Consider the following 16613-nt stretch of genomic DNA (forward strand, 5'->3'; position numbering starts at 1 on the left):
TTGACCATGTGCATCTCATTCATGTATATATACACGACAATTCATTCACATCTAATTCATGCATACACTTCATCATTCACATATATCACATACAGTTAACATACAATTCATCATTCACTCGTACACCATAGTTTTGCAACAAGTGTGGAATAAGGATCTATAAGACTGGAAAATAGTTCAATTTTTATTTATATTTCTACTTACTAGTAGGTGTTGTACTAGGAAAGTCACTAGTCTCGAACTAAGGAGGCGTACGATGTAGCACACGGTTAAGACACTAGGTCATGAAACTCGCCATATGGATGGATGACCTGCCCATTGATGAACCTGGAGAGCTATTCTTGAATGGCTATGATTTCATGGAGTATTAGCCGACTTGTTTTCAGCATCATGCATTGTCATTAACAAAATGAGAAAATTAATCTGTGAACATGTATAGACATCAAAAAGTGGGCATTTATTTGTAATTACAAACCTCAATATCATTGTCCTTGACACTAGAACTAACGCATTCTCATATGAATGTATATACAAAGAACCCATATAAATTGTTGCCTTGGTCCTGCCTGTGACACTGAAAAAACAAATTAAACTTAGTGTCATGGAACAAGTCATTTAATACAAATTGCGAGATATGAAGATTCCATACAGTTCAATGGTAAGAAGGATCCAGTAAAAACTACACACACATATATCACCATTGCCAATTAGTCATAACATAATGTTGTGCATAAAGAGAAAAACGAGGAGGTAGAGAAACACATACTGAAAGTTGTAGGGTAAATGTAGAGAGCTCTTGTAATCTTGCTTGAGCATAGCCTTGAATAAGTATTCCTCGGTAGCTTTCGTGTCCTTTGACAAGTTCCTCGCTTACAAGTCCTATGTCAAGGAATCCGTTGCTTGAACATTATTCTTTCTGCATTTTTGTATCTCCATTTTGGATAACAAAGAAGTTATACATGAAATTTAATGATACAAGAATGTATGACATAAAATATACATAAGATGCTTTATTGTCCATCATCTCATCAGAGAAACATCGAGGGCATGTTGCCGGAACAACTTATAAAGTTTTAAGAATTCTAGCAAGAATATGCCATCCATTTTTTGAAAATATTCCTCTTTGAATCTAACAACAACCATTTTTTGTATTGTATCCTAGTTAGACTGCTCCATGTACCATTCATTTAAATGTCGCATTTGATATGGTAGATGTTGTAACTGCCATAGGGGGAACAACGTGTTCCCCATCTTGAACTATCATCTTACAAATTCACCACAATCTATTTATCCTTCTACATCATCTTTTTGTGCTTCTACTTGGAATGCCTCCACAATAGCCTTCTTCATGTAACCCTTCTTGCATAGATGCTCGTAATCTGATGGTGCCTTTTTTTTTCTTCTTTCATGGCCTTCCCTAAGTGGCCGTTCATGGCTCTCATCTGGACGACTCAAGAATGATGTTATACTAGTATTGACTTACTTTTAAGACTTTGGAGGTGATGATGACTTCTGTGTTGGTAGTGGTGCTTGCTTCTGAGATGAATGTGATTTCTGAGATGGTGGTGGTAGCAATTTCTATTTAGATGGATAAAATGTGATCCAATATGGTTGTCTTGAAGCCTCAAGGTATTTTTCATACCCAGTCACGCGACATTTTGTTTGGATAAGAGTCAACTTGAGGATACAAAAATCAAAGAAATATGCCTAAATAATCAATTTTATTTTAATCACTTGATCTAACTAAGTCTTGGTTTCATATATGAGCATTTGCAAAGCCTACTGTCATTAATACTTGTTTGCCTAGTTTGAGATTGAAGTTGGCTAATTATTAATGTTTGTATTTCCTCAACACGAGTGGATGCTTATATGGTGGTCACCTTGCATTAGATTCGGCTATGTGAAATTAAATGCGCCAACCAACTCTTCGAGTTTAGCTTGTCAAGCTTCATATTCTTATATCACTGTTCTTGATTCTTAGGTCTATAAATAAAGGGCTAGGGCTATGGAAGAAGTTAAACCAGCCATTTGAGCCCTATTGTGCCACTCATATGAGAGCATTATACTAGGATTTTAGTGGAGAAGAGCATGAGTGCTTAGCATATGTAATATGTGAGAGTTTTGAGGGAAAATCTTTTTAATCTGCCTAAAATAGGGTTGACCTATTTCAATAAAGAAGTTTATTTTGTTTCATATGCTTAAATTTCTCTCCTTCTAGTTTCCCTCTCTTGGTTCCCTTGCCTTGTATGCAAATTTTTTCTTTCCGGTTTTGATTTTTATTTCTATTTTTTGGTTGAAATTTTAGCACTAAGTTATTCTTCTTGTTGTTAGAGGTTTAAAATTCACATACACACGCTTATGTGATAGGGTCTTGAATTCTCTTATCTCTAGACAATCAATTTGAAGAGTTTTGTTGCTTGTTGTTCATCTTTTTTCTTTGCTAGTTGTGATCTTTCTAGTGTTAAGACATATGGATTGTCTTAAATGAAAACTTATAGTTTATATACTATCCGTGAAGTTGTGTTACCTTAATTTTCTCTGGTTAAAACTTCTCTTGATTTTTTTTTCTGCCTAAGTTTTGAGGTACGTTGGGTGATCCAAATAGAAGAAGACCATCAATTTCGCAAGAAATTTATTAAAACACTTATTCACTACTCTAGTCGTCAATCTCGTTCCTACAAGTATAGCGTCAGATAAATATGTGAAGCATATGTAACGTTTTATGTGAAGTAATATACTGCATATCCTCATCTTTTCCTTGCTTCAAGAAACCAAAATAATGTAGAAATGTGTGATTGGAATATAAGAATGTAGAAATGTTTGATTGGAATGAAATCATAGTAATATACTGTATGCTTCCGTCACGTTTCTTTACTCTGTCAGTAATGACTGAAAATCCGTCAACGTTTGATCACGTTCAGTTCTAGTACCTTTTGAAGCAACAAACAAAAGAAATTCACATTGCAAATATCTTTACAGTCTGTATCATGTGAAGGAAATACCCAGCATACTTTCTATTGGCTGGCTCCAAGGAAAATAATTGGATACGTCGGAACATAAAGATTCCTTGTCACTCTATATTCCAGTTGCGACACTGACAGTGGACAAATGCTAGCGAAGCCATGTAATCGCCAGACCTAAACAGAGAATTGGACTGTTAGCATGTGAACTCTGAACTAGGCGTACAGCACAGAGGGAAGAAAGCAGAACCTTGATCCATATGGTGACTTGCAAGCTGCAACAATGTGAGATTTTGCCATATCTGCATCTTTCTGTTCAGTGTCAAGTGCAGCTACTAAGTAACTTGGTTATGCTAATGTTTGTAAAACTAAGGAAAGTTTTGATTATAATAATAACCATGAAAATCTAAGAGATTGTGAAATTTAATGTAAGAATATTTGTTCTTGACCTCTTTGCAAAATGAATGCAGCGTTCAGTTAGATGATAAATCTCTATACGTGCTTCCTCGTGATGGATAAGTTCATCGAAAACTATTAGAGAGCTATAGAGTCAGGTAACAAGGACAAAAGTATCCAGGCTTGGAACGTATGAACTTCATACAAACAATTCAATTCATGCATAACCTAGAAGAATTATTGCAATCCAAATGGGGCCTATGTGTTTATTCCGTACCCGAGATTCGTAGTAAAGTCCAGCATATAATGAGGAATAGAAGACGTCACCACCAGAGCCACTCGAAAAGTCTGAAACTAACTGAAGGCAAAGAAATTGAGAAAATGAAGTAATGTTCATCAACAATTTATAGGAACGCCAATTGCTTATACACATTAAAGCATATTCAACTAAAATAACCTTCTCAGGGTCTCCACCATCTTTGAACAATGCATAAGCTTCACGCATTACAGGTCTCGAGTCCAAACCAACCTGAGAAAAATGAATACACTTCAAGTTGCAACTTAATTAGGAGATGATTGTAGTTCAAAGAAGCACAGCCCCCAACAGCTTGCCTCCAAGAATTGCTTCCTCGCTTCTTCGACCCCATAGAGCTGAGCCTCACACAGAAAGCACCATATGGACTCCTCAGTGTCATTCGGGTTTGCTGCAACATCCAGTCTGAACTGCTCTGCACCTTCCTCAAACCTATTTTTGAAACAATTCATATAATAGACCGCATTATAGAGTTTTCATTCCATTTTCAGGATCAACGCTCTGGGATAATGACCATTCATTCTATCGGATCATGTTTACACACCTGTCGAGGTAGTACAATGACAGGCCCCTCTGCCAAAGATCTGCAATAAGGCGTAGCTGCAGCTAGTGATTTTCGTCACCCGCAATGTAATGAGCTCGGGAACGCAGAGCATGACCACAAGTGCATACATGGCTGGCATAACGACATGCACAATGCTGAAGTTAGGAGCTCGTACATTGCTTCTGCCGTGGATCCATCTCGATGGCGCTGTCAAATTCGGTCAACGACCCAGCCACATCCCCCTGAAACCGAGACGAGAACAAACAAATCTTACAAAAGCACATGCCTCGTATCAGGGGCTCCTCTGGAATTACGAAAATCAGAGTAGGAAAAAGAACGTAAGAAGATGTTTCCATCTCCCGTTAATTACCTGCCGGAAGAGCTGCATACCTCGCCGGACAGCCAGGGATGCGGCGGCGGCACCGCCCGCTCCGCCGGAGATGAAGTCCCAAATGCCGGCAGCCGCTGGCAGGAGGAGCCGGCGAGGCACCGCAGGCATGGCCGCCGGGGGAAGTGGTGCGGGGACCGCCGGTGGCGCCCAGTGGGGTCGACTTCGCCCTCCGGCGCCGGTGGCGAACGGGAAGGAGGTCGTCGGAGCGTGGAGGGTCAGGGACGCGGGTGCCATTCCGGAGGGAAGCGAGTGGGACAGATAAGAGGAGAAAAGAGCAGACAGCAGATCTGCGCCAAATGCCGTTTGCAAGTGATCGGGAACGTAAGGTGAGTATTTTTCATTTGCTACCTCTATGAGTATGTTTGTTAAAAATTCATCGAGGCTCTCCAGGTTTATTGCCGAATATGCAATATTATTATATTGTACTTCTACAACTCCTTATTGAAGCAATAAGAAAAAAGAAGGCACATACACCCTTTGATTGCAAATACAGGTCGTTTTAGCTTCCTTAACTATTCTCTAAATATAAGTCGTTCTCAAACTTCTATGCACTTTTTTATCTTTTGTTCCTTTTTTACCCTTATTTAATAAATACTATCACTCTCACAAATTAATGAGTTATCTTTTCTAATGCAGAATAAATAAGAAGCAACAAAGTCATTTAATCTACTTTCTTAATCATTATGCATGAGTCTAAAATGACCTATATTTGTAAAATGACCTATATTTGTAATCGGAGAGAGTAGAAAAGATTGGCATATGCCATTGTGTCTAACATCTCGAGATTTGACAACTAATTGGTAGTGCAATCAGTTTTTACTCGGATAGCTAATATAAAGGTTCCACATGCCAGGTACATCTTATGTGGCAATGTAGACAACTCGATGTTGTGCAGTGCTATATGCAACTAATTAATTTATATGAGGATGTTTGCAACTGAGGTTCACTTCTAGGGTGATTTTACAACACACTCTCTCTCTCTAACAAAAGTGTTGTTGTTTTTCTCTTTCTACTCACCGTGAATTTGACACTCCCATCTCCCTCCCTTGTCATGTGATGATGTGTAATCTAGATAACTAGACAACTTATTGATGGTGGTAGGGCGTGTTTTCATGGAAAGGTGGCTCTAAACTCAGGATTGGATGCCTCAGGTCAGAGCTTTGACTTATAAAGGCCTAGGAAGGCAGTGGCGCAATCCTCGGGTGGAAACCGAGTTGGAGCTGATCGGCATAGGGACCATGCATGTTAGCACTAGGACTCTATACTTCATGTGTTGGTTCCTGGTCTTCTAGACAATCTCTCGTGGCTTCCTTTTGGGTCCTTCATACATATTGTTCATGTTTTGGACTCCGGAGAAGGGTCACTTTCGCCAACGATTCTAGATTCCATAATTGTACTTTTGGAATATTCTTGTCAATGCAAATATGAAGTTCTCTAGAAGACTTGATTGCAAAGTAATCTTTTGGGCTTGATTGGGCCAATGAGACATGGTGTCGATTGGCAACAGTGGGCCTTTTGGCCCACGATCTTCAGGGTAATCAAGGTATTTTTCCAAATGAGCCTTTTTCAGCATCTTTTTATCGTTTTTTTATAATAATTCTGCAAAACATGCTCAAACAACACTACATGCGGAAATCGTCAAAGTTAGCGGTAATAATCCATAATTATGACAATAATCAATTCATTAAACAAGATAATTCAGTGCTAATTTAATACAATAGCTAGCACCAACATCGATGAAGTGTGAATCGAAAGAAGACAGTTAGCAGATCCATTCCACCAATAACGATGCCGGCATCAATGTAAAAATAGTAGTCGATGACAAAGACGAAGAAGCATGCTTTGATGAGGTGGTCGGAAACGACGATAGCACAACAACGAGGTGGGGCCGGCGTCGGCAACAAGAATGATGCGTAGAGATGAAGATGACAATTCCAAGGAAATTCATATGTGACATGAAGGAAATGTGGAATTCAACATATAATGTGCTGATGCTGGTAAAATGATATGAGGAAATTATTACTATTTTTTTTGTCTATGCTCATAATGCTGGTTTAGTACTTATAAAAACTGATTGCTACATTGCTACACATTTACGCCATTTTCTAAAATCCTTTTACCATGGAAAGTGAAGTTATCTGGTGTTTATTATCCTACATCTTAGCGGTACAATCATAGAGTGCCTCTAGAGAATGAGGTTCACATTTAATAAAAATGAGGATGATGGTATTTGAACTCCCATTATTGAGAAAAATGAAAGTAAATACCTAAAGTATTTCTCTGTTGTTCCACGTCTCTATTGTTTTGCTATCATATCTGACCCTTAGAAAAAGTTGGATGGCATGAAGGTTGCTTTGACCTATGTTGCTCAGCAGCCTACAATCATATGAAAGAAGAGGCCTTTCCAGTTTTTCGGCTATACCAGAAGAAGTTTGGATGTAGTAGCCTGGTGCCGGAGCCTACGAATCTTTTATATTCCTTTAACCCCTATTCTATTTCCCTTCTATATATCTGTTTTTATTTTCCATTTTCATCTAGATACGAAAACAATTGGAAAAGACCTAAATCACTTTCAGTTTTACATTTTCTCTTGAAACGAAGTTGATAATGATAATGAAGAAAAAAAAATATGACGTTGATAATATGAGAAAGCTAGAAATGGTGTTGTGAGGATGGAAACATACCAGTATCGATCGGGAATCGATAATTCAAACCTGAAAGCACCGAACCATAGCTCTGACTCATAATTCCTTATTTCTGTACTACTAAAAAGACAAGGAGCTGCTGCTGCAGGCTTTCAACACACTTCATTCACAAACCTCATTTTACCTCTAAGGCTCTACATAAGGAAACCACAACTGGAACTAAATAAACATAATCAATAGATCACCCAACAACTCTCACTCTCAATGTTCCCTCTTTGCAATTATCCACCATTGGGAATTTCCTGTTTTTCTCTTTTTAGCAAAAACAATCCTACCATTGACTTCATTTTAAGGATTACACCTTAATAGGTTTTGTGTGTACATCCAAAATTACACAAGCAATTCTACACATCACACACTGGACGTCATAACCATTCCAAGCAGACGAGCAAGTTTATTTCACAAAAGAATCGAAGAGCAAAAAAAAAAAAAATAATCCGAGTTGGGCTGGCAAGCCTATCTGCAATGAAAGCAGTTGATGGGTTCTAACTCTTCTACGATGCGGCCGATGAGTTATGAGAGGATGGAACATCGCGAGGCGGGTGCGGCTCCATGAATAGGCGTAGTTGGGGTGGTGCTTCTCCAGTCGGTGGCATCATCGCCGTTTCATGGCGTCGTGAGAAGACAGTGGCTTTGCGAGCTCATGGCATCGATAGACGACAGCAGCGTCGCGTCATATGTGCAGCTTTGGTTCGAGTCGGGACAGGTTTGGTGTCACATCACGTGGGGATGGCCAGATGGGGTGACGTCGCGTCACGTTAGGAAGGAGAGGTGCAGAGGAGGAAGGGCATCGAGGGATCGAGGTGGTGGATCTGGGAGGCAGGCGCTCCGGTGGAGGTGGCCGTCTACATGTCTAGGGTTTGGACTAGCCGATTGGCTGGGGTCGATCGTTAGCCTTCCACGGATGACTGGGCAAATAGACAACGGGAGGGTGGGAGCATGGGAGGCGTCGTGCCCATTGGGTCGTGCCCTAGTTGAGATGGACCAAGAGAAGGAGAAAACGGGAATTCCCGCCCCAAAACAGAAGAACTCGAAAACAATCGAAAAATGCCTAAATCGTTTATGCAGAGTTTTCTCGTTCCTTATTTCATTTTTTTTATATAGTTCCCGGCTACTACTGTTAAAAAGTTCAAAAATGATCTCCGAAATACCAAAAATTACTGTTTTCATTTTCATCCCTATCCTCATCTGTTTTTCTTTCATGCCCCCTCCATAGACCCAAGGCACACAAAACTCCCACGCTCTTAAACCCCAGCCGAGCCCGCCGACGTGTCTCCTTTCCTCTTCCCCAAAATCAAACCGCTGGCCGCTTCGTGCTGAGCGACCGCTTCCCTGTCAAAGGAGATAGAATCAGCAGGGGAGGAGCAAGGGCGGCGTCTGCACTCCGCAGGCGCTGGAGGGTCGCAGCGGCGGTGGCCTTCACACAGCTGCCCGACGCACTGCTGCTGCAGATCAGGTCATCAGGATGCCCTACAGACAGCCAGATGACCTGGACCTGGAGGAGGGGCCGAGTCGACGCGCTGTCGCACCGCACGGCTCCACGGCGGCGGAGCATCCCGGAGAACCTGACCGTATCGACCAGGTGTGGCCGCTCGGCTCCATCCTCTCCCTCCCTAAGCCTACCGATCGCGGAGGCTCGCCGTGGGGTCCATCGGTACGTCGGCATCCAGACTCTCCGCAGAAACACATTATAGGATGGGCATTGGCCGTAGGGATATGTTTTGCAGTAAAATAGGATGAGAATTTCGTTATTCAAGAAGCATACAAGGATATCAACTGAAACACATTACAGATCTGCCAGCACGGAAATTCGCTCAACATTATCAGTTGCTGCATACTACGAAATCAAGATAGAGCATTTCCGACCATGACCGTAAATGGAACTGTAGCAATTGCAACTCAGAGATGGGTGAAGAAGGAGGCAGCATTCGCAGTGTTTGACTTGATATGCGTGATGCGTCAGGTACCTCCAGATGAGACCTGAAACAGTAGCTCCCGCAGCAAGGTGTATGAAACATTCAGTACACTTGTTGAGTGAACCATTGCTGATGCTTGGTACCGACACAGCCAGGAATCCAGTAAATGTTACTTTGGTTAGTTCAAGCGATGCCAGTTTATACTCTTCAATGTTGCTGTTGTTGCCGCTGGCACCAGTTGTGACGTTGCCGACTGTGTAAGTAGACTGCAGAAGCCATGTGGATATCAAAGATCTGTGTAAGCTTGCTTATGATGCTGTGACATATGAGAGGGGGGATCGTCTCAACGAGCATCAAGCACACGCCAACAACACAAGCGATGAAGCTCGCACTCATTGGTTTGGTAAGGCGGTCTTGTATTCCTTTATCTCTGTTAATTTGGCCCTCCAATGCCAAGCCTTCAAGTCCGATGAACAGCAGTGCAGCTACACCAGCGGAGAAATCGAGTGAGTTCTCCAGTTCACTGCTGCATTCTCCACCTTCCATTGCAGTATTATTTGCACAGCAGTAGCTGACATTACGAACCAAGATGCAGAGTCCAATTACTGCGCCGATTGCAGGGTATGCCCAGTTGTCAACGATAATAAGATGTATGATCCAGCAGGCAAGTGCTACTAAGCATATACTGGATATGAGTGCCAGCAACTTGGTCATGGTGTGAGGGGAGCTTGAGCTTTCACTGGAGAATCTCTTGCACTCGGAGAAACAACAAACGAGGAAGGGGCATATACCGGCTATTAAAGTTATGGCTGCGACCACGAGCATGGTGATTGGAGTGACAGACCCGTGCTCCTCCCCCTTCAGGTTTACCTTGTTGAGTGCAATTGCAAGAAGCACCGGGCAGACCATAATCACCACGCCTTCGGCGAAAGCACGGTAACGGTTCATCCATGTATCCTACCAAATGGTCGATATTCTTTAGAAGATTATTATTCAACTCATTAGAAGATTGCAGGGTAAATTGAAGGTGGAATGATAGTCCGTTCAGGAGTTTAGAAAAAGATATGTTCTAATGGAACGATGAATAAGGTTTTTGAACATTGTAGATCAACCTTCTGCATCATCTGAGCCACACAGATCTTACCAAATGGCTACAATTGTTGTTTTTACTACAACATTTTAATTTGATATGTTTACATGACTGCATTTAGATAGCACGCAGGCCTGTGTGCGTCCGCTACATGTTTAATATACTTTAAACTTTGATGGATCCTTGCTACAACTTTCACATTTCCATTAGCAGAGTTTTCTTAGATCATTTGCACTTTTCCTAGCTGAAATCCTAAAAGTGCTAATGTCGCGATGAAATAACGGAATGAAGCTGATATGGATCAATCATCATGTGATCCTAAATTGCAACTTTGGTCAGCATCTGAATGATTGATATACTTTTGCACCTCCATTCAGTTTCTTTTTGAGCACAACATAGTTACAACAACCTCTAGTGAACTAGCTTAGTTCTGCTAGCAGAAAAACTATCTTCTAACCTCAAAGATAGATCAAGCAAAGATGCAGTCAACTTTAGTCAAGCAAGACCAAGGGTAGCACTGACAATTCAACCAAAAAAAACCTCATTCCTATAGCTGGAGCTAACCTGCTGGCCAAACACCACCAATGACAGCTCCAGCTCTACTGCAAATCTGCTCCATCGTGGATTTCTGGAGTGGAGCTAAAAAAACTGGACAATTTCTATTATTTGACTCAAAGTAATAGTTCTGAAACTTATTTGACTGCTCTTCCACTTCCTTGACATTTGTATTATAAATGAATACTATTTTGAGCGCATTCTTAACTGGACGATACCTAGTATCTTCTTGGACCTTGAAATTGCTAAATGTATATATACAACCCTCGTTTTTATAACTATCAATAAGATTTTTCCATATAGTAGCATGAATTGATTCACCCTGTCAAAGAAATAATAAATTCACAATCATCAGTATAATTATTAATTTAAACAAAATAACATCTCTAGGTGACTTAAATATTAAGGGGTACAACAATACCTGCTCATCCATAAGAATCATATCTAAGCTCATAAGTTCCTCAGTTGCAAAATTAATTAATTCCCACATTCTAATCACTTTCACTTTAATGTTCTATGCTTGTCCACATGTTTTCAACTGACTTAGATTTTTGTATGCCATAGTGTGGATTCCTGTAAAAAAGTTACAAACATGACATATGACATATGATATGATAGTGTCTATCTTTCACAATACTTAGTGAAATCCTTTTGTATTCATTTGAAGTAATTGTACTCTTGCAAAACTGAATTTCATAATGCATGCTCTAAAGTGTAAGAAGAATTCTAGATATTTATGTGATCACTAAATGTACTAACACACTTTAGCTTTGAATGTTATCACTTGATTTTTCATTCAACTGAAGGAACTGTTTTGTTACAAATAAAAAAACAAAATGCATGCGCTTAGGAGTTAGAAAAATTCTAGGTATATATGAGTACACTAATTGTACAAACACTCTATTGCTTTATATGTTAACACCTGACCTCTGCGAGAATGGATGGAGAAGATCTAAAAAGGAATGATGATGTTCAAGAGATCAATGAATGAAGGATAATGAGCTAATGGAATTCCAGGTAAAGACCATACTTTACCTTTTTTAACTTCATTTTGCAAATTTTGATTAGCTTGGTACTACATAATAATTGACCACTATTTTCTGTTATTCTGCAACAATATGCTGTCTGTTGATGTTTTCTTGGTATCTGTTTTTAATATTTACATTATTGTGCTAGAAGGGGTCAATGATTTCTACATGTGGTAGCTCATGATAGTAAGTTATCTGCTAAAGATGTCCTTATGTTATATTTTTCTGTAGCCTTTGAAGGTTGCACTGCTGGGCTCTCAAGGGAAAGCTGTCATATATTCAATACATCTGGTATTACACTTACGCTCACACATACTGACCCATGCACACACAATGTAAAATTCTTTTTCAATCTTTGCTAAAGAGTCTGTATGCTAGACGATACTAAAAATTAGTTGAAGTAACATTGGAAGTTCTACTTTCTCATATGATGATTTACACATGGCCTTTCTGATTTCAGAGAAGAAGCTTCAGTTCAAAATTCAAATCGATTTGAGAATCAGAAAAAATAAGTATGGACAGAAAAAGATAACTGGTTTCTAGTTACATAGCACTGATATGTCTGAGCATATGTGTTTCTTGGCAAACTAATCTTCTGTTAAAAAAGATGCACACACAATGTATAATTCTTTTTCAATCTTCGCTAAAGAGTCTGTATATGCTAGACGCTACTAAAAGTCAGTTGAAGTAACATTGAAAGTTCTACTTTCTCAGATGATGATTTACACATTGCCTTTCAGATTTCAGAGAAGAAGCTTCAATTCAAAATTCAAATTGGTTTGAGAATTAGAAAAAATAAGTTTGGCCAGAAAAAGATAACTGGTTTCCAGGTACATAGCACTGATCTGTTTGACCATATGTGTTTCTTGGCAAACTAATCTTCTGTTAAAAAAGATACATGATTTAATCAAACTAACTTTGATGAAAAGGCAGCTGATCAGGATGCTATACCAGAGCAGTAAGACTGTTGTGGTGTAGCAAAAATGGCCCTATTAGGTCTCATGGATGCATTACATGAAGGAGCCACCGCAATCGGGATAAAATTTGGTTGATTTGAAGGAGTCCCAGGAAGATTTGCCTCACCAGATGGTCCGGTGCTCTACGTGTTGAATTCACCGTAGCATATTTGAGAAGGGGAGAGAGGCTTGAAGACCTCACCGGAAGATCCGGTGCAAATGTACTCACCAGAGCAATTCTTTCAGAGAAGGGTACCGTGTTGAAGAATGAAGGCTAAGCCTCACTAGATAGTTCGGTGATCAAAGCATGGGAACACCAGAGTGTTTCTGTCTAGAAGGCAGAATGAAACAACCCATCGGATAGTCTGGTGATCTGAGGAACATACACACCGGAGTATTTTCACCAGAGAAGGTTGCAACTATGGAAGATCGAAGATCAACATGCCGGAAGGACCGGTGATGAAGCAAGGCTACACCGGATAATACACCATACAATGAACATTGCAAAGAGGTAGAACGAAGTTCAAGGTATCGTATAGTCTGGTGATGAAGTGATGTGCATCGGATACTAACACCAGAGCAATTTGGAAAGAGAAGAAGAAAAGGCTTAGATGATTCAGGATAATTCACGGATAATCTGGTGATGGAGATGAAGTATACACCGGAGTGTTTGATGTTCACAGAGGCTTGAGTGGGGTTCCAACAGCTAGTTTGTGAGAGTGTACTTGCCGGATGATCCGGTGTTAGTACTATTATTCTCACCAAATCATCCGGTATTAACAACTTTTTTGAGTCATTAGGTTAACGGCTAGTGCGCGGGTTCGAGGCTATAAATACCCCTCCACTCAGTCATTTGAAGGTGTGGCATGCTGCTGGAGTCTAGAAGAAGCTCATACACACTTGAGAAGATATACAAGCCACCAAAGTATTTAAAGTGATTATCTAAGGTAACTAAGCACAAGATTAGTAAGTAATTAGTGCTTATAGGCATAGAGAGAATGTTGCTAGGTGATTGCTGCCTAGAGAGTGGATCAAGAAGTGATCCAACCTTGTACCTCTTGATACACCAGCACCTTAGAGTCTTGGTAACTCGTCGGTAAGCTTGTTGACCCTCTGACTTGGTGTGGAGCATCGACAAGACGATTGTGCGGGGACGCGAAGACCCTTGCTTTGGTGGCTCAAGCTTCGAAGTGATCACGACGGCAAGGAATTGAAAGAGAGGCTAGTGGTGAGACCTTGCCTTGGTGGCTTGGTGGCTCATCCGGGTGGAGGCCTTGTCTTTGTAACTTGGTGGCTCAAGGCCATGACCGGGGTGCCAATTGGGAGTATATCCTTTGTGGAGCTCCAACGTGAACTATGGGTGGTATTCATGCAATCGATACCACGGGATAAAAATCTCTTGTACCGAGTTTGCTCTCTCTACCTTATTTACATTTTCGCGTTTATATTCTTGCAATTTACCTTTTTGTTTATGTTGCAAACTTTTTGAGCGGTAAAGTAGACACACTAGATAAACCTAGAGCATATTTAGATAAAAATTGATATAGATTTATTTTGTGTAGTTTCTAGAGCTGAATAGATTCTAAGTGCCCTAATTCACCCCCTCACTGAACCCTTCAGGTGGTGTAGTCAGGATGAAGATTATCAAAACCCGGCAACAAAGCCAAGCTATCAGATTCTTTCGCAATGCACATCCAATGAAGGTCGATGATGATTCCAAAATCCCGGCAAGAAAATAGCAGTAGTAATGCAGGACGTTGGAGAAATATAAGCAAGCTAGAACTTCGTCATGTACTTTTAAATATATATAACTTTCTACCAAGCATCCCTTTGGACCATGTCATACTCAGAAATCGAATCGATTGGCATACCATGAAACCAATTCAGATACGTGTGAGTAGGCCAAAAAGATTGTAAGATCAAACTTTGACTATTAGTGAGAAACTAAGTGGAGAAGTGCCTTTGTTTGTATGTGATGAGGCATTGACAACCGTTGATGTGTCTTGAATTTGGTTAGCATGTGTTTGTGGATGCTTATTCTTGTTTATATTTAACTCGAGTTGGCGGTGTTTGGAATTGGCGATGTTTGGAATTGGTGAATTCTTTTCCATACGGAGAAAAATTACACACACCCCGGAAGTTTTAGTGTGAACATCGGATGTTCCGGTGTTCACCGGAAGTTTCGGTATGGGTAGTGTGTACTCACCGGACTATTTTTTGCAGAAAGCAATTTTTCGGTGAAATTGGAGATCAATGCACCGGAAGGTCCGGTGAGTGTGGTGGCTATACCGGAGGGGGTATCACCGGAGCATTTTCAGTGCTGAAGCAGAAATGAAAGCAAACACCGGATGATCTGGTGATGGACTTTGAGAGCGCTAGAGTATTTTCTGCAAAGAGGAGATTGTTGGCATCAAGTTTGATTATGTACGCCGGATAGTTCGGTGCTGTAATTGTGAACATCGAAGAATGCATCGGACCTTTTGTTGCAAAGAGGTTGCAGAAGGGTGATTCGGTGGATTAGCATTCACCGGGTTATACGGTGATGGACATGAGATCACCGGAAGCTTTGACTGGACCTTTTTCTTGTAGAGAGCAAAATATTCCTAGAACAGATAGTGTTACACTCACTGGATGGTCTGGTGTTCAGGATCAAAACACACTGGAACATTCGGTGTTCACGTTTTTTGCAGGATGTGCTCTGAGTTGAAGTTTTTGATTTAATGCTAATCTGGAGATGTTTTGGAGTGTGGAGAAATGTGTTTGCTTGTTTAAATGTGTGCAGGTGACGGATGCAACTTGGCAGTCGACGGCGGGTGATCGGGGCTAAGCGGGTACTTAGTGCCGGACGATCAAGGAGAGCTAGGTGGAGTCAAGGGTGATCCTATCTGTACACATGAAGGTCAAGCAAAGCATAAAACAGAGGATTAAGATGATGTGTTGACAAAGTCAAGCGAAGGGGATGCCGGTCCTAGTGACAAGGTGGCCCGAGGGATCAGGAGCAGGAGAGACTTGTCGGCGATCAAGATCGCAAGACAAAGGACATGCGTCATCATCAGAGCGCTTGGTTCATGTAGAAGTAAGTGGCTGCTAGTTATGCTTTGAGAAGCATGTTAGGGTTTCATGGTTTGGCCTCAAAATCGTGAGAGGACTAGAGGAGTATGTGGCACCATCAGGAAGCTTACGTTGAGGCGAAGCTAAGTCGTAAAGGCATCGCGGCTGTTCGATGAATGGAGAAGAAAATAGACTAAAATACTCTCGGTGGTAGGTAGAAGTATACTATAGGAGAGGAGTATTTTGGAAAAAAGCTAGGAAACTTGGAGGGTCAAGTTTTCTAAGTCTATAAATAGAGGAGTATGGCTATGGGAGAGAATGAACCAGCCATTTGAGCTCTTGTGCCACCCATTTGAGAGTATTGTGATAGGGTTTTAATTGAGAGAAGGATGGCTGCTTAGTTTATGTAATAGGTGAGAGTTTTGAGAAAAAAATCTTTGTAATTCGTCTATGCTGACATCTTTGAGTAATGAAGTTTATTTTGTTTCATATGCTTGAATTCCTCTCCTTCTATTTTCCATCTCTTGGTTCTCTTGCCTTGTGTGCAAGTTTTTTATTTTCGGTTTTAATTTTTGTTTTGATTTTTGGGCTGAAATTTCAGCACCTTCTGTGGTCATTCTTCTTGTTGCTAGGGGCATAAAATTCGCATACACACACTTATATGATGTGGTCTTGAATTCCTTTGCCACTAGATAATCAATTTGGATA

At 40.6% G+C, this 16613-nt stretch overlaps 2 protein-coding genes across 5 annotated transcripts in view; both read right to left on the reverse strand.

Annotated features, from left to right (window-relative positions):
• Positions 1 to 4949, reverse strand: LOC133911756 (uncharacterized). 4 transcript variants are annotated; one of them, XM_062354146.1, is made up of 8 exons: positions 4584 to 4949; positions 4389 to 4455; positions 4214 to 4253; positions 3969 to 4101; positions 3814 to 3885; positions 3634 to 3704; positions 767 to 879; positions 1 to 574 (listed from the first exon to the last, which is right to left on the reverse strand). In XM_062354146.1, exons 1-8 carry the CDS (start codon positions 4836 to 4838, stop codon positions 504 to 506), a joined length of 822 nt encoding a protein of 273 aa, XP_062210130.1. In that variant the 5' UTR covers positions 4839 to 4949; the 3' UTR covers positions 1 to 503. The 4 variants fall into 4 exon arrangements, with proteins under 4 accessions (XP_062210130.1, XP_062210152.1, XP_062210144.1 ...); XM_062354160.1 differs by lacking the exons at positions 1 to 574; positions 767 to 879 and adding exons at positions 2839 to 3137; positions 3211 to 3272 and having other exon boundaries at positions 4584 to 4941; XM_062354155.1 differs by lacking the exons at positions 1 to 574; positions 767 to 879 and adding exons at positions 2839 to 3137; positions 3211 to 3272 and having other exon boundaries at positions 3634 to 3714; positions 4584 to 4936.
• Positions 4950 to 9432: 4483 nt separating this feature from the next.
• LOC133883177 (uncharacterized) overlaps positions 9433 to 16613 on the reverse strand; it is a 38889-nt gene continuing 31708 nt past the window's right edge. Inside the window, exon 3 of the mRNA XM_062322410.1 lies at positions 9433 to 10182. Within this exon, the coding sequence (XP_062178394.1) occupies positions 9433 to 10182 (750 nt within the window). The remainder of the gene's footprint in view (positions 10183 to 16613) is intronic.

Source organism: Phragmites australis, chromosome 1, assembly GCF_958298935.1.
Source record: "Phragmites australis chromosome 1, lpPhrAust1.1, whole genome shotgun sequence".
Lineage (NCBI taxonomy): Eukaryota > Viridiplantae > Streptophyta > Magnoliopsida > Poales > Poaceae > Phragmites > Phragmites australis.

Excerpts from the sequence above, each read along its gene's own strand:
- LOC133911756 (XM_062354146.1), bottom strand. The coding sequence starts at position 4,838 with ATGGCACCCGCGTCCCTGACCCTCCACGCTCCGACGACCTCCTTCCCG. Across the intron at positions 4,102-4,213 it reads TCATTGTACTACCTCGACAG|GTTTGAGGAAGGTGCAGAGC; the intron begins GTGTGTAAACAT and ends TTTCAAAAATAG. Across the intron at positions 3,886-3,968 it reads CGAGGAAGCAATTCTTGGAG|GTTGGTTTGGACTCGAGACC; the intron begins GCAAGCTGTTGG and ends CATTTTTCTCAG.